The 23,432-nt window shown below is 41.6% G+C and overlaps 1 protein-coding gene across 4 annotated transcripts in view; it reads left to right on the top strand.

The window, feature by feature from the left end:
• Positions 1–23,432, top strand: part of adam22 (ADAM metallopeptidase domain 22) — a 337,659-nt gene that overhangs the window by 183,014 nt on the left and 131,213 nt on the right. For all 4 annotated transcript variants that reach the window (XM_059972204.1, XM_059972203.1, XM_059972205.1 and 1 more), the window contains exon 12: positions 20,558–20,639. In XM_059972204.1, coding sequence (XP_059828187.1) covers positions 20,558–20,639 — 82 coding nt within the window. The remainder of the gene's footprint in view (positions 1–20,557; positions 20,640–23,432) is intronic.

Genomic DNA, 23,432 nt, shown 5'->3' with positions numbered 1-23,432 from the left:
CTTAGAAAATAGCCCACACATTTATTTCTACTACCAAAATGCATGACCATGCATTTTCCAACATTGTATTTCATTTGCCACTTCCTTGCCCATTCTCCTAATCTGTCTAAGTCCTTCTGCATCCTACCTGTTTCCTCAACACTACCTACCCCTCCACCAATCTTCATGTCATCTGCAAACTTGGCAACAAAGCTATCTATTCCATCCCTTAAATAATTTATATGTAGTATAATGTTGTAGCCTGGGGAAAAGTACACACCTGAGACAATTACTTTTTCGGGTTTTAATTCTTTTATCTGTTTTAGATGTTTAAGTGCCAGAAGAGGGTCTTAAAACAAAACGAACAAACTTTACAATCAGATCCCGCCATTACAATCTCTGTTTAACGTTCGATCCACACACTGGTGTGTCCACCAATTGCATATGCAGTATAAAAAATACAAAGAAAATCGCACAAAACTAATACAGTACTAATATGGAACTAGTACGGTAGTGGCAATTCTGAAGGAACACAATACAAACAACATTAGAATCCCCCCAACCCTGTGCCTTATACATAGCAGTGAAAAATGTAAGCAAATACATCTCATTTAAGACATCTACTACTTTTTAGTACACATGTGCTGAACCCCCAAACAGAGACTACACATCCACGTTACGCTGTTACATGTACAATCAGTCACGATACAATAAAGTTAGACAAAAGGTACACTTTGGCACAACTTTTACAAGATATTGCCTGGTAGTTAAATTACAGGAAGACTAACCTGCTTGGCTGGTAAGGAACTTTGCAAGCCACCTATCCAGCGTCGAAACCCTTACTCGTGAAAATCTAAAGCGTCCACATGTAAAACATATCAAATTACCGATATTCCCGATTCGCCAACAAGCATAAACAAATTCACATGGATATTGTAAATTAATGCTCACCTTTCCTCACCATGCCTAGCACCTCTGGGGGATCTTGATCCCAAAGCCCCACCAGCTCCTGCAGCAGAAAGCACAATGGTCTCCCTGCTAACCTGCGCATGCGTATTGATGTCACCATCTATCTTACTTATCATCTCTTCAAAGAATTCCAACAGGTTTGTCAGGCAGGATTTCCCTGGAGGAAACCATGCTGACTTTGTACTATCTTGTTCTGTGTCACTGAGTACTCCATCACCTCATCCTTAACAATTGACTCCAACATCTTCCCAACCACTGAGGTCCATCTAATTGGTCTATAACTTCCTTTCTGCTGCCTTCCTCCTTTCTTAAAGAGTGGAGTGACATTGGCAATTTTCCAGTCCTCTGGCATTATGCCAGAGTCCAATGATTTTTGAAAGATCATTTCTAATGCCACCACAATCTCTAATGCTGCCTCTTTCAGAACCCTAGAGTACAGTTCATCTGGTCTGGGTGATTTATGTGCCTTTAGTTCTTTCAGCTTTTTGAGCACCTTCTCTCTTGTAATAGTAACTGCATCCACTTCTCTTCCTTCACACACTACAACATCAGGCGTACTGCTTGTGTCTTCCACAGTGAAGACTGATGCAAAATACTCATTTAGCTCATCAGCCATCTCCTTGTCCCTGTTACTATTTCTCCTGCCTCATTTTCTAGTGGTCCGATATCTACACTCATTTCTTTTTTATTTTTAACATACTTGAAAAAACATTTACTATCCATTTTGATATTATTTGCTAGCATGTTTCTTTTTTTGTAATTTTTTTTATTGAAGTTCATCAAACAAACATTTCCATAAGATGTATTTCAGACATTGTACATATATATCATATAATCATATATATCACAAATCTCCACAAAGTATTTATCTGGGGTATACACATAGAAAAGAGTGGAAAGAAAAAACAAGCAAAAGGAAAGAACTATGTACAAGTAGGGAGTGATCTTTTTTTTACAACAGCTTCATTGATTTGTGAAAATAAAATCAGGCCTATGTGGCATTATGTAGTTAAACCATTTTTCCCAGTATGAATCAGCTTATGATTAACAGATGCTGTTATCTTCTCCATTTTGTAAATGTCCATTGTAATTTCCATCCATGTATTTAAAGTTGGGCTCTCCTGTGATAGCCATTTCCTAGTAAGAGTCTTTTTACCAGCCACCAACAGTATATTCATTAAATATTTATCTCTTTTCAAGCATTCTTGAGGTATATATCCACAATATATGGTCTTACTCTCCAAGGGTATTTCACATTTAAAGATGTCTTGTAGGGCATTGTGTATCCCCCTCCAATAGTTTTTGATAACAGGGCAGTCCCAAAAAATATGATAATGATTTGCATTTTGATTTCCACAATTTCTCCAGCAAACAGGGAGGTTACTAACATAATGTGATTTCTGAGAGGGTGTAATAAAATATCTTATCAAGTTTTTCCATCCAAACTCCCTCCTTTTCAGCGAACTGGTACACTTCCATTGATATCTCCATATTGTTGTCCATTCCTCCTCAGATATAATTATCCCTCCTTCCTTCTCCTATTTTGTTTTAATGTATGAAGTCGAATGTGTTTTAAGATTTGACAACCCCTTATACATGCTTGAAATAATTCTACTACCATTATCTGAATTATATGCTTTTCTAAAGAGCTCTATCAAGCATGTATTTGCCTTAGTTACATTTTTAAGCGTATTATTAACATATTGTCACATCTGTAAATACCAATAAAAATCTTGTTTTTCTAATAAGTGTTTCTCTTTAAGCATTTCAAAACTGAACAGTGTTCCTTCTTTCAGTATGTTGCAAAGAACTGTTATCCCTTTTGCTGTCCAGTCCTTAAATCTAGCATCCAATTTATTTGGTGTAACAACAGAGTCATATGCACACCATTTAAGAATTGCAATATCTCCCTCCAGATTATATTCTTTTATAGTAGTTTTCCGTATTTTAAGAGTCAATTTCACCCATGGGTTATCAATAGTATTTATGTACCTTTATCTTCCCACTGATTTTTTCTTTGTTGTATGCCCTTTCTTTTGCTTTTACAATAGTTTTGACTTTCCTTGTCAGCCATGGTTATATTATTTTACCATTTAAGTATTTCTTCATTTTTGGAATATTTACGTCCTGCACCTTCCTCATTTTCCCCAGAAACGCACACTATTGCTGCTCTGCTGACTTCCCTGTCGGCATCTCCTTCCAATTTACTTTGGCCAACTCCTCTCCTAGACCACTGTAATTTCCTTTACTCCACTGAAATGCTGTTACATCAGACTTTACTTCCTCCCTGTCAAATTTCAAGTTGAACTCAATCATATTGTGGTCATTGCTTCCTGAGGTTCTTTTACCTTAAGCTCCCTAATCGCCTTTGGTTCATTACGTAACAGCCAATCCAGTATAGCTGATCCCCTTGTAGGCTCAATGACAAACTGCTCTAAAAAGCCATCTGATAGGCATGCAACATATTCACTTGCTTGAGATCCATTACCAACCTAATTTTCTTAATCGACCTGAACATTAAAATCTCCCATGACTATCATAACATTGCCCTTTTCACATGCCTTTTCTACTTCCTGTTGTAACCACCTGGCCATCTGTAATAGTGCAACAAGATCATCCACTTTATTTCTTATACTCCATGCATTTAGATACAACACCTTGAGTTTCGTATTTGCTATCCTTTGTGATTCTGCATCACTAATTTTTTGATATTCAGCCTGTTGGCTGCAACTAAGTCTCATCACCTGCATGCCCTTCCTGACAGTCTGACTGTATGCTATCTTTACTTTTTTGTACCATCTGTCCTATCCTGAGTCCCTTCACTCTGGTCCCACTCCCCTGACAAATTAGTTTAAACCCTTCCCAACAGCCCTAACAAATTTGCCTGTGAGAATATTGGTCCCCCTTGGGTTCAGGTGCAACCCATCACTTTTGAACAGGTCATACCTCCCCCAGAAGAGATCCCACGGTTTCAAGAACCTGAAGCCCTGCCCCCTACACCAGCTTCTCAGTCATGCATTTATCTGCCAAATCATCCTGTTTCTACACTCACTGGCACATTCCCTTTGCTATTCTTAACCTCTACCCAGATGGAATCAACATTTTGCTGCTTAGATCATATATCGTCTCTCACTATCGCCCTGATCTCATCTTTAATTAAGAGTGCTACCCCACCTCCCTTACCTTCCATATTACCTGATATCCTTGGATATTTAATTCCTAATCCTTTACACCCTGCAACCTTGTTTCTGTTACGGCCACTAAATCATACACTTTGTACTGATTTGTGCCACAAGTTCACTGCCCTTGTTTTGAATACTGTGGGCATTCAAATAAAGTGCCCTTACACTCACTGTGCTTTTAAAATCTTGTAATCTTTTACTCTTTTGCACATGACTTTTCTTCACTCCGCTCTTACTTTTCTTTTTTATCTTTTGCTTTTCTTGATCTTTATCCACACTTCTTTTTCCCTTATCCATACTTCTCCAATCTGTTGAACCCATCCCCTACTATTGTTTAAAGCCATATCCACAGCCCTAGTTATGCAATTTGCTAGGATCTAGGTCCCATCACAGTTCCTGTAGAGCCTGTCTCATTGGTACAGCTCCGTCCTTCCCCAATACTGTGCCAATTTCCTATGAATTCAAACCTACTTCTCCCACACCAATCCTAGAGCCATGCATTTAACGTTCTAATCTTCTTGACCCTATGCCAAATTACATGTGACTCGGGTAGTAATCCAGAGATGACTACCTTTTTGGTTCTGCTTTTTAATGTAGTCCCTAGCTGCTCAAATTCCCTCAGCAGAACCTTCTTCCCCAATCCACCTATGTCATTGGTACCCACATGGACCACGGCAATTGGATCATTCCCCCCAACTGCAAATTCCTCTGCAGGTCAGATAAGATGTCCCAAACTTGAGCATCAGGCAGGCATCACAGTCTTCAGGATGCTCTATACTCATGACAGAGAACTCTGTCTATTCCCACGACTACACTATCCTGAATTACCACTACATTTCTCTTCTTTACCCCTCTCTTGAAGTCAGGTTGCTCATCCTCCCTACAGCTCCCATTGCCATCCACACATGGAGCAAGAATCTCAGACCTGCTGGACCAGGGCTGAGGCTCCTCCAACACTGTCTCTTGGATCCCACTACCCACTTCACTGGCAGTCACACCCTCTTGTCCCTGACCACAGATGGAATTTGAGGCAGCTCATCTAATGGGTGTGACTACCTCCTGAAACAGAGAATTCAGGTAACTCTCCCCCACCCTGACATGCTGCAATGTTTGAAGCTCAGATTCCAGGTCATCACCTTTGAGCCTGAGTTCCTTGAGCATCCAACACTTGCTGCAGATGTGGTCACCAGGAACCACAATGGGGTCCACCAGCTCCCACATCATGCTGCCACAGCACATCACCGGATCCTACATTATCCCTTTATTTAATTAGCTGTAATTTAGTGACTTTTTATTCAACCACTACAAAATCCTTACTTGCTACTTACCTGTGCCTCCTTGACAAAGCCTCACGCTCCCAATCCTACACTGATCCACTCACACAATGGCCACTCTGCTTTGACCCTGCTTTCTTTTATTACCTCCTGCTAATGAATTGCAAATTGATTCGCCCACCACTAATGCGCCAATCCCTGCAAATCACTCCTTTTTTAAACTCTTCTACCTGATGTGCATGAAGCTCTCTCTCTCTCTCTCTTTGAATCAATTGGTCCACTGCTAATCTGCCGAGCCCCGCAAAGTGCTCCTTTTTTAAACTTTTCTCCCCAATCTTTGTGAAGTCGCTCTCTCTGCAAATTGATTGGTCCACTGCTAACGCCAATTCTTGCCAATTGCATCAGATATCTATTAAATTCAGTGCAGTGTAGTTAATTCCATTTCAGCACTTACCTTATTTGGTGAAATGATAGATCCTGTATGTTTTAATATGCAAGTTGTTAGTGGACATTAGCAATAGTAGGGCATGAAACGGTGGCTGCCCATCCTTCATTCAGAAACTCCGCTATTGTGGCACTAGATATGTAACATATTCAGGGATGGGATGACTGAGATTCACCTCTAGTTAGTGCATTAGGTAACTGCTTCATTCAGTGCCAAATTCATTGGTTTATATATTTTGAGTCTGACTATAATTGTCACATGAAAACAGTTGAGATTTGCTAAGTCTTTCACTGGTGACCCTGTTTCATTCTTGGCAGTATCTCAAACCAATCTCATGTTGTTTCTAATGATTATTAATGTTGTGTTGCAATTCAAATTGGTCAACAATGGTTTTGCTTATGATCCCAACAATAGCTGCGCTGATAAAAAAATTCTGAGTGCTATGGATCTGAAAATAACAACAAAAAAAGGAAAAGCGTGGCACACCCATGACTGGCTGGAGAACTAAAGGCACTATTATTGTTTTGAAGGTTGTCATTAATTATGGATTCTCTATATTCCACAAGACCATAAGATATAGAAGCAGACATGGGACATTTGGCCCTTCGAGTCTGGTCCACCATTCAATCATGGGCTGATCCAATTCTTCCAGTCATCCCCACTCCCCTGCCTTCTCCCCATACCCTTTGATGCCCTGGCTAATCAAGAACCTATCTATCTCTGCCTTAAATGCACCCAATGACTTGGCCTTCACAGCCACTCATGGCAAAGAATTCCACAGATCTACCACTCTCTGACTAAAATAATTTCTCCACATCTATGTTCTAAATGGACATCCTTCAATCCTGAAGTTGTGCCCTCTTGTCCTAGGCTCCCTTACCATGGGAAATAACTTTGCCATATCTAATCTGTTCAGGCTTTTTAACATTTGCAATGTTTCTATGAGGTCCCCCTCATTCTCCTGAACTCCAGTGAATACAGCCCAAGAGCTGCCAGACGTTCCTCATATGGTAACCCTTTCGTTCCTGGAATTATCCTCGTGAATCTTCTCTGAACCCTCTCCTATGTCAGTATATCCTTTCTAAAATAAAGAGCCCAAAACTGCACACAATACTCCAAGTGTGGTCTCATGAGTGCCTTACAGAGCCTCAACATCACATCCCTGCTTTTATATTCTATACCTCTAGAAATGAATGCCAACATTGCATTTGCTGCCTTCACCACTGACTCAACCTGGAGGTTAAATTTTAGGGTATTCTGCACAAGTACTCCCAAGTCCCTTTGCATTTATGCATTTTGAATTCTCTCCCCATCTAAATAATAGTCTACCTGTCTATTTCTTCCAAAGTGCATGACCATACACTTTCCAAGATTGTATTTCATTTGCCACTTCTTTGCCCATTCCCCTAAACTATCTAAGTCTCTCTTCAGGCTCTCTGTTTCCTCAATTACCTGCTTCTCCCACCTATCTTTGTATCATTGGCAAATTTAGCCACAAATCCATTATCCCATAGTCCAAATCATTGACATGCATCGTAAAAAGCAGCAGTCCCAACACTGATCCCTGTGGAACTCCACTGGTAACTGGCAGCCATCCAGAATAGGATCCCTTTATTCCCACTGTCTCTTTTCTGCCAACCAGCCAATGCTCCACCCATGCTAGTACCTTCCCTTTAATTTCATAGGCTCTTGTCTTGCTAAGTAGCCTCACGTGTGGCACCTTGTCAAAGGCCTTCTGAAAATTCAAGTACACCACCTCATCTTCATCTCCTTTGTCTACCCTACTTGTAATTTCCTCAAAAAATTGCAGTAGGTTAGTCAGGCAGGATTTTCCTTTAAGGAAACCATGCTGGCTTTGGCCTATCTTGTCACGTGTCTCCAGGTACTCTGTAAACTCATCCTTAACAATTGATTAAACAACTTCCCAACCACTGATGTCAGGCTAACAGGTCTATAGTTTCTTTTTTGCTGCCTCCCACCTTTCTTAAATAGCAGAATAACACTTGTAATTTTCCAGTCATCCGGTACAATGCCAAAATCAATCAATTCTTGAAAGATCATTGTTAATGCCTTCGCAATCTCTCCAGCTACTTCCTTCAGAACCCAAGGGTGCATTCCATCAGGACCAGGAGATTTATCCACCCTCAGACCATTAAGCTTCCTGAGCACCTTCTCAGTCGTAATTTTCTGCACATACTTAACTTTCCTGGCACTCCTGAATGTCTGGTACACTGCAGATGTCTTCCACTATGAAGACTGATGCAAAATATATATTCAGTTCCTCTGCCGTCTCTGCATCTCTCATTACAATATCTCCAGCATCATTTTCTATTGGTCCTATATCTACCATCAACTCTCTTTTATCCTTTATATACTTAAAAAAACTTTTCATATTTTCTTTGATATTAGTCACCAGCTTCTTTTCGTAATTCATCTTTTCCTTCCTAATGACCTTCTTAGTGTCCTACTGCAAGTTTTTAAGAGTTTTCCAATCCTCTATCTTCCCGCTAGCTTTGGCTTCCTTGTATGCCCTATCTTTTGCTTTTAATTTGGCTCCGACTTCACTTGTCAGCCATGCCAATGTCCTTCCATTCAAAAATTTCTTCCTTTTTGGAATATATCTGTCTTGCACTTCCGTCATTTTTCACAGAAACTCCAGCCATTGCTGCTCTGCTGTCCTTCCTGCTAGTGCCTCTTTCCAGACAACCTTGGCCAGTTCCCCTCTCATGCCATTGTAATTTCCTTTATTCCACTGAAATACCGAAACATTGGAATTTAGTTTCTCCTCAAATTTCAAAGTGAACTCAATCATATTGTGATCACTGTTCTCTAAGGGTTAATTCTCCCTTGAGGTCCAGTAATGGCCTGGTTTTCCCAATCCACTTTCATGTTAAAATCCCCAACGATTATCATGACATTGCCTTTCTGACATGCCTTTTCCATCTCCTGCTGTAATTTGTAATCCACATCCCGACTGCTGTTTGGAGTCCTGTATACAACTGCCATTAGGGTCCTTTTACCCTTGCCATTTTTTAACTCAACCCATAGAGACTCTACATCTTCCGATCCTATGTCATCCCTTTCAAATGATTTAATATTATTTCTTATACACAGAATCACACCACCCCCTCTGACTACTAACCTATCTTTCCGGTACACCGTATATCCTTGGATGTTCAGCTCCCAATGGCAGCCATCCTTTAGCCAAGATTCAGAGATGGCCACAACGTCATATTTGCCAATCTGTAGCTGAATTTCAAGATTGTCCATTTTATTTCTTATGTTGCGTGCATTTAAATATAGCACTTTCAGTCCAGTGTTTATTGCTTTCTGTTTTAACTGCACCACATCTTTATTGCCTTGTAACTCATCCCACTGGCTGTGATTAAGCCTCATCTCTTGCCTGTCCTTTCTATTTCTCTGTTGCATGTTATCACTGATTTATTTCTGTTTTCCCTTTCCTCAACCCTATCACTCTGGTTTCCATTCCCTTGCCAAATTAGCTTAAACCTTCCCTAACAGCTCTATTATACCTGCCTGCTAGGATGTTGGACCTTTTTGGATTCAGTTGTAACTCGTCCTTTTTGTACAGGTCGTACCTCCCCAAGAAGGTGCCCCAATGATCCAGGAACCCGAAGCCCTGTCCCCTACACGACTCTCTCAGCCATACATTAATTTGCCTGATCATGCTATTCTTATATTCCTTAGCATGTGGCACAGGCAGCAATCCTGAGATTACTACCCTGGAAGTACTGCTTTTCAGCTTCCTACCCAACTCCCTGAATTCTCTCTTCAGGACCTCCTCCCTTTTTCTACCTCTGTCATTGGTATCAACTTGTACCAACACAATTTCAACAGAGGGCTTTTCCTCCTGTCCCTTCAGAATACTCTGCACCCAATCCGAGACATCCCGTACCCTGGCACCTGGGAGGCAACTCACCATGCACGTATCTCTATCAGGCTGACAGGACCTCCTGTCTGTTCCTCTCACTATGGAATCCCTATGACTACCGCATTCCTCGTCATCTTCTCTCCCTTCTGCACCATGGAACCAGGTTCAATGCCAGAGACCCGATCACTGTGGTTGTCCTCTGTCAAGTCACCCCCCCCATCGAAAGCATCCAAAATGAGATAACGATTACTGAGTGGGTTGGCCACAAGGGTGCTCTCTACTATCTGAGCTCTTCACATCCCTTCCCTGACAGTCACCCACTTGTCTAACTCCTGCAGCCTCGGGGTGACTAACTCCTTTCTATCTATCTCCTGCACACCTTCCCTAATAAGCTGTAGGCCATCAAGCCGCAGCTCCAGATCCCTAACACGATCTGTCAGAAGTTGCATCTAGGTGCACCTGGTGCAGACGTGGCCATCTGGGAGACCTGAAGACTCCCAGGATTCCCACATCTGACACCCAGAGCGAAGTACTTAACCCTACAGACATGCTCTCTATTCCTGAAAAAAAATGTAAGGAGAAAAAAAACGAAGTCCACATACCCACTTACCTCGCCGAAGCCCGAATGAGCCAATGTCCTACCACTCTGTCTCAAACCACTCCGTCGATGACCGCTGCGCTAGGCAGTGCCTCCCTTTCATGCCTGAACCTTCTCTGCTCTCCAACTCACGGTTGGTGTGCCGGTTATAGCCGCTGATTGGCCACGTACAATGGACAAACACTCTCGAAGCTTCCTTTTTAAATAACCGCCACCAACCTGTGAGAAATCCCTCTTGGTAAAGCTCTGTTGATGCTGCTGATAGGCCACGTCCAAATCATGAAACTCGGATAACATCACATTCATATCATTGTGATCTGGGCAGAAGATTAAATTGAATTAAGAATTCCATTGAAAACTTACGTTTAAGTTTACAGTTTAGAATGTTCAACTCCCTTCCTGGAAGTGATTTTAGAACCAGAGCTGAATTAAGCATGAAAACATTTCTTATTTTAGTTGGATGCATGTGATTAAATTTGAAATATTTTTGTCATTCTCTGTTGAGATTGTGTTGGTGTTTGCAAGGATCAAAACTTTTCTGATGTAATGAGTTGGCAGTTTCTTTCAAAGAATTGACCCAAATGAATTGTCATGTGTGATAGAACATTGACGCGGAGGCTTTGGAGATGATGCAAATGAAGTTCATCAGGATGTTGCCTGGATATTGGAGAGTATTAGTTATAAGTTGTGGTTGTGCAAAGTTGTAGTGTTTACTCTAAAACATTGAAGGCTGACGGGAGATTTGATAGTATATATAATTGTGAGATTGGGTAGGTGGTCGGAATTCTTTTTTCCCAGGGTGTAAATGTCAAATACTAGAGGAGAAGAATTTAAAATGAGAAGAGGGGTGTTTAAATACATGTACCAGGTAAATTTTTAACACCATGTAGTAGGTGCCTAGAAACCACTGCAAGGGGAATTGATGGATGCAGATGCAACCATTACAGTTGTGAGGCATTTAGCCAGGTGCCTAATGGAGGGAATGGAGGCATATTGATCATGTGGAGGCAACCGATCTAGTTTAATATGGCACCATTATCATCACCACAGATGTCATGGGTCCATGGACCTGTTTCTGTGCTGTACTGTTTTATGTTCAGTATTCTAACCATATTGGTGTAATTTATGTTTTACTTTTGTCAGCAGAGCCATTCTTGGGATCATATTTGTTATAGGGAAAGTTTTACATTGCAGGAGAATAAAGATGTTTAATGGTTTTGCAGGCTTGAAGTAGAGAAAGCTATCCTATTCCAGTAGATAGTACTCCACTTTCTCCAGTTTGTTTATCAGTGCACTGTGGAGTGAGGAGGTAGGGCTGCTGAAAGAGGGAAATGACCTCCGAGAGATGTTGATTGATTCTCAGCAAGGATGGTGGAGGAAGGGTAGAAGGCAACAAGAATGGGCCAGCTCTCCTCATTTAAGGGATTGTCAGTCCTGATCTGCATACAGAAACAATTTTTTGAAGAAGTTGTATGGGGTTAGTTCCCAGATAAGCTGTGATCTATTATTGTTAAAGTACAACGTGGAATCTTTGAGCCATACCGTCACCAGTCCTTGATTTACTCCATGGGACCAATTAACCTACTAACCTGTACATTGCACTGTGGGAGGAAACCAGAGCAGCCAAGGAAACACACATGGTCATGGGGAGAATGTACAAACTCCTTACAGGCAGCAGCGGGAATTGAACCTGGGTCGCCTATACCGTAAAGCATTATGCTAACCACTACATTATCATACTGCCCAAAAATGCTTGACCCCTGACAGGATGTGAACACACAGCCTTCTGATCTCACTGAATTGTGAATAGAGCCCGAGTCCTGAAAGGCGAACTCCTTTGGAGAAACAGGGAAGGGAGTGAGAGATGATGCAGCCCAGAAGGAAAAGGAATAGATTAGCAAAGGGCAAAAGGAGTGGGTAGGGAGAGGGAAGGAGGAAAGTGCCAGACTAGGAGGTGAAAGAGAAGAGATGGTGATGCGATCAAAGGCAGAGGGAGTCAGGAAAATCCTGTAATGCTGGTGATAGCCGTCTTCTCCCCATTGCATTTGGTTTCTGTTCAATTTGGGTGTTTGCATGGTTATGGTAAGGTGGGGGTGCTGATTAGGTGATGTTTATTAGAATTGGAGTTGTTTTATCATTGTTGCATGTACTGAGATACAGTGAAAAGCTTGTTTAATACTGTTCATACAGATCAGATCATTACACAGTTCATTCAGGTAGAACCAGGTAAAACAATAATGCTGCAGAATAAAGAGCAAATGGGACAGAGAAAGCACAGAGAAGATAAACAATAGGGTGCAAGGTCATAACAACATAGATTGTGAGATCAAGAGTTCAACTTGTACTAGGTGATATTAAATAGTCATGTAACAGTGGGGCAAAACTGCCTTTGAGCCTGGTGGTTCACACTTTCAGGCTTTTATATTTTCTGCCTGTACTTATAACTAATACTCTCTAATCCAGGCAACATCCTCATGAACTTCACCCGTATCCCCTCCAAAGCCTTTATGTCAATGCTCTATCACTGTTTCACAGACTTAATTTTCACCAGAATTTTTGATGATTCACTCTGCAGATTGAGAAGGAGAAGATAAAGTCAGATGTGTCAGTATCACAGTGGGATAAAGGGAATTACAGTGGCATAAGAGAGGAGTTGGGCAAAGTTAACTGGAAGGGGACACTAGCAAGGATGATGGCAGAACACCAATGGCTGAGTTTCTGGGAGCAATTCATAAGGTGCAAGATAGCTACATCCCAAAGCTAAAGAGGTATCTTAAAGGGAGGACGAAGCAACTGTGGGTGGCAAGAGAAGTCAAAGACAACATAAAAGCAAAATATAGCAAAAATTAGTGGGAAGTTAGAGGAGTGCCAAGCTTTTACAAGCCAGCTGAAGGCAACTAAACGAAACTAGACAGAGAGAAAAGATGAAATATGAAGATAAGCTAGCTAATAATATAAAAGACGATACCAAAAGTGTTTTCAGATATAAGAGTAAAAGAGAGATGAGAATGAATATTGAACTGCTGGAAAATGATGCTGGAGAAGTAGTAATGGGGGACAAAGAAATATCGGATGAACGTAGTAGGTATTTTGTGTCATTCTTCACTGTGGAAGACAATAGTGATATGCCAGAAATTCAAGAGTGTTGGGGGGCAGAATTGAGTGTAGTTATTGCAGGATAACATAATTTATGGAAATGTACATAATTCACAACCACAGGCATTGAGCTGGGGTTTCACTTTAAGAGGTTGGTCTGAAATCGCCAGGCCACTTGTATTTCATATATTCATCATGTATCCTAGCTCAGTCCTCAATAAGCCCAGTCAGTAAAGCCCCCACCTGCGTCTGTAAAACAGGTGACACTGGCTGTGTGCTGTTATCACACTTGATTTGCAACAAAAACTAGGAAGTGCTGACCGCCTTGCAGTTTTAACAGTGCCACTGCATCGGGACTTCAGAGGTCTGTGAACACCATGGGTTCCAGCTGCCAGGCTTGACTACTGTTCACTACAGACACCCTTTCAGGGTGATGCTTCCTGTGTGACACAGGTGCTCAAGTGAGTGTGCTGCCAGCATCGCCTATTGATGTGAAGGCAAAGAGTGATGAAACCTTACTGGAGGCCGCCAACAGTGGCGAGATCCAGACTTATGGGATGCAATGGGTAACACGCTGCTTCAATGGGTGACGTTGCACATGGAACTTCGTTCTGGCTGAAGTGGCTAGACCGCTGCTTGGTGCAGATTTCCTGCGCGCCCAAGGACTGTTGGTCAATCTTAAGGACTGCTTGTGGATGTCAAGGACTTTGGGTCGTTACCCTGCTCCCCCAGTAAGTTCCCTGCAATGACTCTGTCAAGTGCATGCAACACTGTATGTGAGTTTACTTGACGGCTGGGTGAATTCCCAAACCTCACCAAGCCCACATTCTCCATGGCAGTCACAGACATGGTGTTGAACACTGCACTTCCACAAGTGGCCCCAGCAGTCCATGCCTGCACATGTAGACTGGACCTAGAAAAGCTGGCAACTGTGAAGGTTGAGTTTGCCAACATGGGAAGACTCGGCATTGTATGCCAGTTGAATAGCCGCTGAGCGTTGCCGCACCGTATGGTCCCTAAGTTTGATGATGGTTGCCACCCATGTGGCGATTACCGACACCTTAGCGAGGTCACCATCCCTGATTGCTACACAGTCTTGAATTTCCAGCATGGCTAGCTGGGAAATCTATTTTTTCTAAAGTTGATCTAGTTTAGGGGCTACCTAGGGCCTGTGTGCTTAGAGGACATTCCCAACCTGGCCATGATAACCCCATTTCGCCTCTTTGGGTTTCAGTGCATGCCATTTGGGTTGAAAAATGCAGCACAGACTTTCCAACAGCTGATTGATTCTATATTAAAAGACTTGCATTTTTTTTGTTTACTTGGATGACCTACTTGTCACCAGTTCATCCAGATCTGAACATGTATCCTATCTCCACATACTTTTTGAGTGCTTGAGCCAACCCAGGTTACCTTTGTCCCATCATACCTGCAGACTGGAGGCTCCAGACATGGCCTCTTGCATCGGTTGCACTAAAGTTTCTGTGGCATAGCCTTCGAAAGGATGCGTGTGATTGGACTGTGGTCTGTGTGGAGTGCCGGCAGGCAAAAATAAGTCATGTTCAGGTACCATTGGCACCTTTTGAGGTCACTGAGTGGCAGTTTGACCATGTCAATATAGACCTTGTTGGTCCCTCCCATGGTTTCACACATCCCCTTACCATGGTGGAACGTACCACCAAGTAGCTACCAGTCATCTCCCTGGCATCAAAGATGGCTGCAGATGAGGCTCGAGCATTTACCACCATTAGGTTGCTCGGTTTGGCACCCCATCTATTTCCTCTGACCACAGTCCCAAATTCATATCAAATCTCTGGGCTGCGATGGCCCAGAATGTCAGCATCAGGATACATCACAACATTTATCACCCGCTGTCCAATGGCCTATGCGTGTAGCTTCACCGCTGCTTAAAGGCTGCTCTGAGGGCTTCCCTGACCGATGAGTGTTGGCATGATCGGCTCCCGTGGGTCCTGTGGGGCTCAGGACAGCTCCAAGGAGGACCTGCAGTCGTAGGCGGATGGGTCGGTATTCAGGCAGCTGTTACAAGCACCCGGTGATTTCATTCCTGACGCCAGGACCACCTGGTCGGCCTCTCAATAACGTTCCACCGTCCTCAGTAAAATCAACTCCTTTGCACTTATACCTACCTCCCATCATGGCGTACAGCACTCTTGGGTTCCTGTTGACCTGCATTCCACCTCCTTTGTTTTAGTCCAGCATAATCCACTCCAACATCCCCTTAGGCCCCCTTACAATGGCTTGTTCTGCATTTTGGAATGGGGAGAAAAGACCTTTATCTTAGGTAAGATGGGTAAACCTGAACATATTTTGGTAGATCACCTTAAACGGGCCTGCCAAGATTTGGAGGATTCTGCTGCCATCACACCATGACCAGGAATGTGTTAACACACCTCTGGATGAGTCCTCCACCCTTGGAACACAGGATCCAAGCCATACAGCTTGTCAAGCTCAGAACAGGCTGACAATGCCAGCTTTATTGGGCAATGTAATTGGTGGAATTCGCCATCACCGACTTTGAGTTGGGGTTTCCCTTTATGAGGCTGGTCTGACGAGATGACGTAATTACGTAAAGGGTTTTTAGCATGCTTTGAGTTCCGTGTTTTGGTGTTCAATAAATGAGTTGCTGCAGCAGTTCTGAAACATGAAACGCCTCCACCCTTTTACTTGACAAAACCTACATTATTACTAAGGAGAAGGCGCTTGCGAAGCTGAAAGGTCTGAAGGTAGATAAGTCACCTTGGCCTGACAGACTACACCCAGTGTTCTGAAAGAGGTAGCTGATGAGATTGTGAAGGCACTTGTAATGATTTTGCAGGAATCACTAGATTCTGGAATGGATCTGGAAGACTGGAAAATTGCAAATGTCACTCCACTCTTTGAGAAGGGAGCCAGAAGGAAATAAATTATAGACCAGTTAGATTGACTTCAGTGGTTGGGAAGATGTTGGAGTCTATTATTAAGGATGAGGTTTTGGAGTACTTGGAAGCACATGATAAAGTAGGCCAAAGTCAGCATGGTTTCAATAAGGGGAAATCTTGCTGGAATTCTTTAAGGATATAACAGGCTGAATAGACAAAGTAGTCAATGAATGTTGTTTACATCAATTTTCAGAAGGCCTTTGACAAAGTTCCACACGTGAGGCTGCTTAACAAGATAGGTGTCCATGGTGTTACCGGAAAGAAAGTAACATGGATAGAAGATTGGCTGACTGGCAGTAGGCAAACAGTGGGGAAAAAAGGGGGTCTATTCTGGCTGGCTGCTGGTGACTGATGGTGTTCCACAAGAATAGGCATTGGGACCACTTCTTTTCACATTGTATATCAATGATGTTGATAATGGAATTAATGGCAATTTATATGTACTTTAATAATAAATTTACTTAGAACTTTGAACAATGATGGCTCTGAGACCAAGTTTGCAGACAATACAGAGCTAGATAGAAGAGCAGGTGGTATTGAGTAAGCAGAGAATCTGCAGAAGGACTTGGGTAAATTGGGAGAATAGGTATTGCACTTTGGAAGAACAAACCAAGGTAGAGCATGCATGGTAAATGTTAGGGCACTGAGGAGTGCAGTAGAACCGAGCTATCTGGGATATAGATACATAATTCTCTAGAAGTGGCATCACAGGTAGATAGGGTCGTAAAGAAAGCTTTTGGTACATTGGCCCTAATAAATCAAAGTATTGAGTATAAGTGTTGGAATGTTATGGTGAGGTTGTATAAGGCGTTGGTGAGGCTGAACCTGGAGTATCGTGTGCAGTTTTGGTCACCAAATTACAGGAAGGATATCAATAAGGTTGAAAGAGTGCAGAGATGGTTTATAAGGATGTTGTCTGGACTTGAGAAACTGAGTTACAGAGAAAGGTTGAATGGGTTAGGACTTTAATCCCTGGAGCGTAGAAGAATGAGGGGAGATTTGATAGAAGTATATAAAATTATGATGGGTGTAGATAGAGTGAATGCAAGCAGGCTTTTTCCACTGAGGCTAGGGGAGAAAAAAACTAGAGGATATGGATTAAAGGTGAAGGGGGAAAAGTTTAAAGGGAACATTAGAGGGGGCTTCTTCACACAGAGAGTGATGGCAGTGCGGAATGAGCTGCCAGATGAAGTGGTAAATGCGGGCTCACTTTTAACATTTAAGAAAAACATGGACAGGTACATAGATGGGAGGTGTATGGAGGGATATGGTCCAGGTGCAGGTCAGTGGGACTAGGCAGAAAAATGTTTTGACGCAGCCAGGAAGGGCCAAAAGGCCTGTTTCTGTGCTGTAATATTCTATGTTCTATCGTTTTAGAAGTGGCAGATGAAATGTAGTGTGGGGAAGTGTATGGTCATGTACTTTGGTAGAAGGAATAAAGGCATAGACTATGTATTTTCTAAATAGGGAGAAAATTCAAAAATCAGTGATGCAAAGCGACTTAGGGGTCCTTGTGCAAGATTCCCTTGCAGGTTGAGTTGGTGATAAGGAAGGCAAATGCATTGTTAGCATTCGTTTTGAGAGGACAAGAATATAAAAGCGTGGATGTATTGCTAATAGCTTATAAGCTATTGGTCAGACCACACTTGTGAGCCGACTTGGGCCCCTTTTCCAAGAAATAACATGGAGAGGGTCCAGAGGAGGTTCATGAGAATGATTCCGGGAATGAAAGGGTCAATGTATGAGCAGCATTTGATGGTTCTGGTTCTGTACTCACTGGAGTTTAGAAGAATGAGGGGTATCTCACTGAAACCTATAGAGTATTGAAAGGCCTAGATAGAATGGATCTGGAGAGGATGTTTCCTGTAGTGGGTGAGTCTAGCACCAGAGGGCACAGCCTCAGAGGAGATAAATGTCCTTTTACAGCAGAGTTGAGGAGGAATTCCTTCAGCCAGAAGGCAGTGAATCCATGGAATTCATCGTCACAGACAGCTATGAAGGCTAAGTTATGGAGTATATTTCAAGTGGAGGTTGAAAGGTACTTGATTAGTTAGAGACTCAAATATTAAGGGGAGAAGAGAGGGGAATGGGTTTGAGAAGGTTAATAAATCAGCCATGATGGAATAGTGGAACAGACTCAATGGGCTGAATGCGTAAATCTGCTCCTATTTCTCATGCTCTGATTCCACAGGATTGTTAGGTGGATATTGAATACCTAGTTCTTAACATCACCAGAGTTCAGGACAGGTTTGTGGGGATTGACAATGGACTTCTGCCAAGCAGGACTGGCAGTGCAGGGGAAAAGTCAGAGGTCAGCCCATCGTGAGCAAGTGACAGTCTGCGTTACAGCCTGAATGATGCCCTGGGGAAAATTTCAGCTATATTGCCGGTAGGAGGCAGGGGACAGAGGAAGCAAAAATATAATAGAATTTTAAAAAACGCTTCCATAAGATATCTAGGTATTTAAATATATTACTGATGTTTTAACAAAAAAAGTAAATATATTTTAATTCCACGTCCCATTCCCATTCTGATATGTCTATCCATGGCTGCCTCTATGTTAAGATGAAGCCACACTCAGGTTGGAGGAACAACACCTTATATACCGGCTGGGTAGCCTCCAACCAGATGGCATGAACATTGACTTCTCTGACTTCTCTAACTTCTGTTAATGCCCCTCCTCCCCTTCTTACCCCATCTCTGACATATTTATTTTTCTCCTCCCTCCTTTTTTTTTCTCTCTCTTGCCCATCACTCTGCCTGTTCTCCATCTCCCTCTGGTGCTCCCCTCCCCCTGTCTTTCTCCTAGGCCTCTCGTCCCATGATCCTTTCCCTTCTCCAGCTCTGTATCCCTTTTGCCAATCACCTTTCCGGCTCTCAGCTTCACCCCACCCCCTCCGGTCTTCTCCTATCATTTCGCATTTTCCCCTCCCTCTCCTACTTTCAAATCTCTTTGCTATCTTTCCTTTCAGCTAGTCTTGATGAAGGGTCTTGGCCCGAAATGTCGACAATGCTTCTCCCTATAGGTGCTGCCGGGCCTGCTGCGTTCCACTAGCATTTTGTGTGTGTTGCTGAAATGTAATTTACATGTGTTTTTCATGAGAGTTGGTACAGAAATTTAAAAGGATTGACATAATTGCAGTTTGATGAAAAATTTACCTGAAAACTAATAAAATCTGTGCATTTCAGATATTCAGATCTATTTAAACTTTCATAGGAATTTCATTGAATAATTCCTCTGGTGTGGTGCCAAACCGCAATGATATTCCTTGCTGCCCCACACCGCCATCTACTGGTCATAATGTGGACATGCAGATAGGTTCAAACCTTTCAAGCAGTTACAGCATCAAAAACGTATCCTATCAATGGGGAAATCTTATTTAAGCAATAGAACGGAAATATTTTATTCACCTGACAACTTAGCTACAAGGCTTACATAATTATTTTTCTTTTTTTAGATGTGGTAAATTAGGAGAATCCACAGATTCAAGACCAAAATATCCATTCATGTTTTTTCCCCTCCAGAACATAGATCAGTCTTCCACAAAAATCACAGTGGCAGGCTGGGAGAACCCCTATGGAGATTCTAACCCTCTGGTTATAAACCACAAGCTTTTGTGAGTCCCACCATATAAGATATTTGACGTTGAAAATACCCATCCCAGTTGCATTTCCTGGAGTAAAAGGTGGTCTAGGCACTTAATGTTTTCAGTTAGGTGTATTCCTTTTGCTGTGAATTTTACTCAAAATCCATTTGATTATTGATAATTTATAATGTAAGGAATGAAACAAATATAGTACAGTCAAAATTGTATGTGGGGAAGGTATTCAAAGGATAGATTACAATAGAAACATAGAAAATAGGTGCAGGAGTAGGCCATTCGGCCCTTTGAGCCTGCACTGCCATTCAGTATGATCATGGCTGATCATCCAACTCAGAACCCTGTACCTGCTTTCTCTCCATACCCCCGCTCCCTTTAGCCACAAGGGCGATATCAATGAATGAACAATATCCTAAATTTGGTCAGAGTTCAAGAGATTTTTGCAACGCAGACACAAATGAGCGCTAGCATTTCCATCGAATCACCATACTTTGTCTATTTTGAGTATCTGTATAGAATCCCACATGGTGCACACAATTACTCTGATATTTCTATTAATATACATTTACCATTACTTTTAGGGGAACAACATTTGAAACCCAGAGTGGAGCAGCGTATGTTGGTGGAGTTTGTTCACAGTTGAAAGGTGGAGGAGTGAATGAGGTAAATTGCTGCACTATTATAAATTCTATTCAATTTGCCTTGATAAGACAGATGCAGGTTCAGCTTCTTGGAATAAAGCTACCATGCACAGTTGTATCATTTCAGAGAATGGCAGAACGGTGTCCTCCAGGGACACGTGGAGAAACCATCAAGTTCAGAGGGCAAGGTCACAGGTTCACATTCTTTGTTGTGTACACATGATCAAAAGAAAACAGGATTTGGGAGAAGGGAAATATTTTTAAATAAACAATTGGATTAATTTCAGTATTTTTATGTTTTCATTCTGCAGTTCATTAAAAACACCATTTTTAAAAAGTAATTGAAGACTTAATTAGCTAGCAAGTAGCCTTGCTTCCAAATTAGTTTAAGTGGCAAATTCACTGATAAATCCATTGTGTTGCATCAAAGAGTGAAAGAGAATAGGCAAAAATTTGCTTATTTCTTCACTTCTTTCCCCACCCTTCCATCACTAACCTCTAATACAGCATTGGGTAGAACAGATGGTTTTAATTATTATTCATAAACATGATTTTTAAAAGTTTGATGATTGCTGGTACAATTAATAGTTAAATGCCAAGTGTGCCAAAGGAAAATAGATGGATTCATCTCCTCTGAAGACAAACCGGGTACAGTGGATTCTGATAAATTGAGATACATCCCAACCAGTACATTTTAGCCCAATTAAGCAGCTGCCCCAATTCGCCAAGGTTTCATGAAAATAGTTAAAAGCTGTAAAACAGACCAACTACCATTTAACAGAGTAACAATTGTTACATATTCGGGCAACAATAAATATATGAGTTCGGCAAGGGTTTTTTATAACAAACAACACATTTATTAAACACAGAAAACAAACCCCCCCAAAAGTAAACAAACACTAACGTAACCAGAAATCAACCGCTGTGCGGCAGCTCAAACAGTTCTTAAAGCGATATTGCAAAAACAGTTCTTTAAAGTGGTATTGGCAAAAGTTCGATATGCTCACAGTCCATTTAAAAGGAGAGACTTTATAAGACGATTTAAATTCTCTTTCACGTCGCTTTGCTTCGATCCCCGGCGTCAAACTTTTCCCACGAAGAATTTACGAAATGAGACGAAACTGCTTAAAAGCACTGACCTTTCCTTTATCACACTGTCCTCAATCTTCTGCTATCCCGCAGAGATTAACACGAGAACACTCAAAGAATTCCTTTCCGAATGTCGAACCCGTTTCACCGTAGAAATCGATTCTCCTTGATCTTTAACTCCCGAACTCCGATCTTCACTCTCCACTGATTCTCAAACTAGCAGAATTGTAAAGAACCTGCTGGCAATGACCTTTTAAACTTTAGGCATTAGATAAAACTTCATCTTTCAACTAAACTGCGTCATCACATTAAATCACGCAGTGGCATGAAGTCAACTTGGCAAATCCAGCCACGAACTGCCCCTCCTCACAGGGTGGGGTCTTCTTTTTATAACCTGATAAAAAAACCTGTCACATGATCTCTACTGGCGGGAAAATGACATCACTCCACCATCACAAGAACATTACCTCAAGTCCAGTATAGCTTCAACCCCAGTCACGTGACAAGGGTACCACTGTCATGTGTCATGAGTACGTAACACCTCCCTCCAAAAAAAACATTTTTGGTCTGACAAGAACAAAAATTTTTAACAATTGCTTACAAGAAAAACAAAGGTATAAATTTTATAACATACACAATATACAATACCATCATATAACAGCTTATAACTCACAATACAGTAGGAGTGTTACAATTGAAAAAAAACACACCATAAAAAAATTGCATTGTACATTCAACATCGAGATAGACAATCAGCAACCACATTATCTTTACCTTTAATATGAGTTATCATAATCTGTACTCTTGTAACATCAAACTCCAATTTAATAATCTTCTGTTTTTGTTTTTCATCTTACTCAGAAAAACTAACGGATTATGATCAGTGTAAACAATAAGTGGTTTTTGAGTTGTACCAACATATACCTCAAAATATTCCAAAGCTAAAACAAGAGATAACAATTCTTTCTCTATTGTCGAATAGTTTCTTTGATGCTTATTAAATTTCTTGGAAAAGTAAGCTACTGGATGATCAACCTCATCACCCTCATTCCTTTGCATTAATACTGCTCCTGCAGCCTCATCACTAGCATCCACAGCCAATGAAAAAGGTTTTCCAAAGTCAGGTGCCTTAAGCACAGGTTGCTGACATATCATTGTTTTCAATTTTTCAAATGCTTCTTGACAAGGCACTGTCCACACAAACTTCTCATTCTTCTGCAGAAGGTTAGTTAATGGAAGGGCAACATTAGCAAAATTCTTACAAAATTTCCGATAATGTCCTACCATTCCCAAAAATCTTCTGAGAGTTTTTTTCCCCGTTGGAGTCGGAATCTCTAAAATTGCCTGAACTTTTGCCTGAACAGGAGCTACCTTACCTTGACCCACAACATAACCAAGGTAAGTCACAGTGGTATGTCCAAATTCACTCTTAGCTAAATTAATAGTTAAGTTAGCTTTTGAAAGCCTTTCAAACAATTTCTCCATCGCAATAATGCGTGCTTCCCAAGTATCATTTCCTGTCACTAAATCATCAATATAAGCATCAGTATCTTTCAATCCCTGAATCACAGAGTTAATCATCCTCTGGAAAGTACCTGGGGCATTATTCATCCCAAATGGAAGAACATTATACTCATATAACCCAGATGGAGTTACAAATGCAGAAATCTCTCTACCTCTGTCTGCTAATGGAACACACCAATACCCTTTCAATAAATCAATCTTT

Source organism: Hypanus sabinus, chromosome 6, assembly GCF_030144855.1.
Source record: "Hypanus sabinus isolate sHypSab1 chromosome 6, sHypSab1.hap1, whole genome shotgun sequence".
NCBI lineage: Eukaryota > Metazoa > Chordata > Chondrichthyes > Myliobatiformes > Dasyatidae > Hypanus > Hypanus sabinus.
This window is presented reverse-complemented; position numbering and strand designations above follow the sequence as displayed.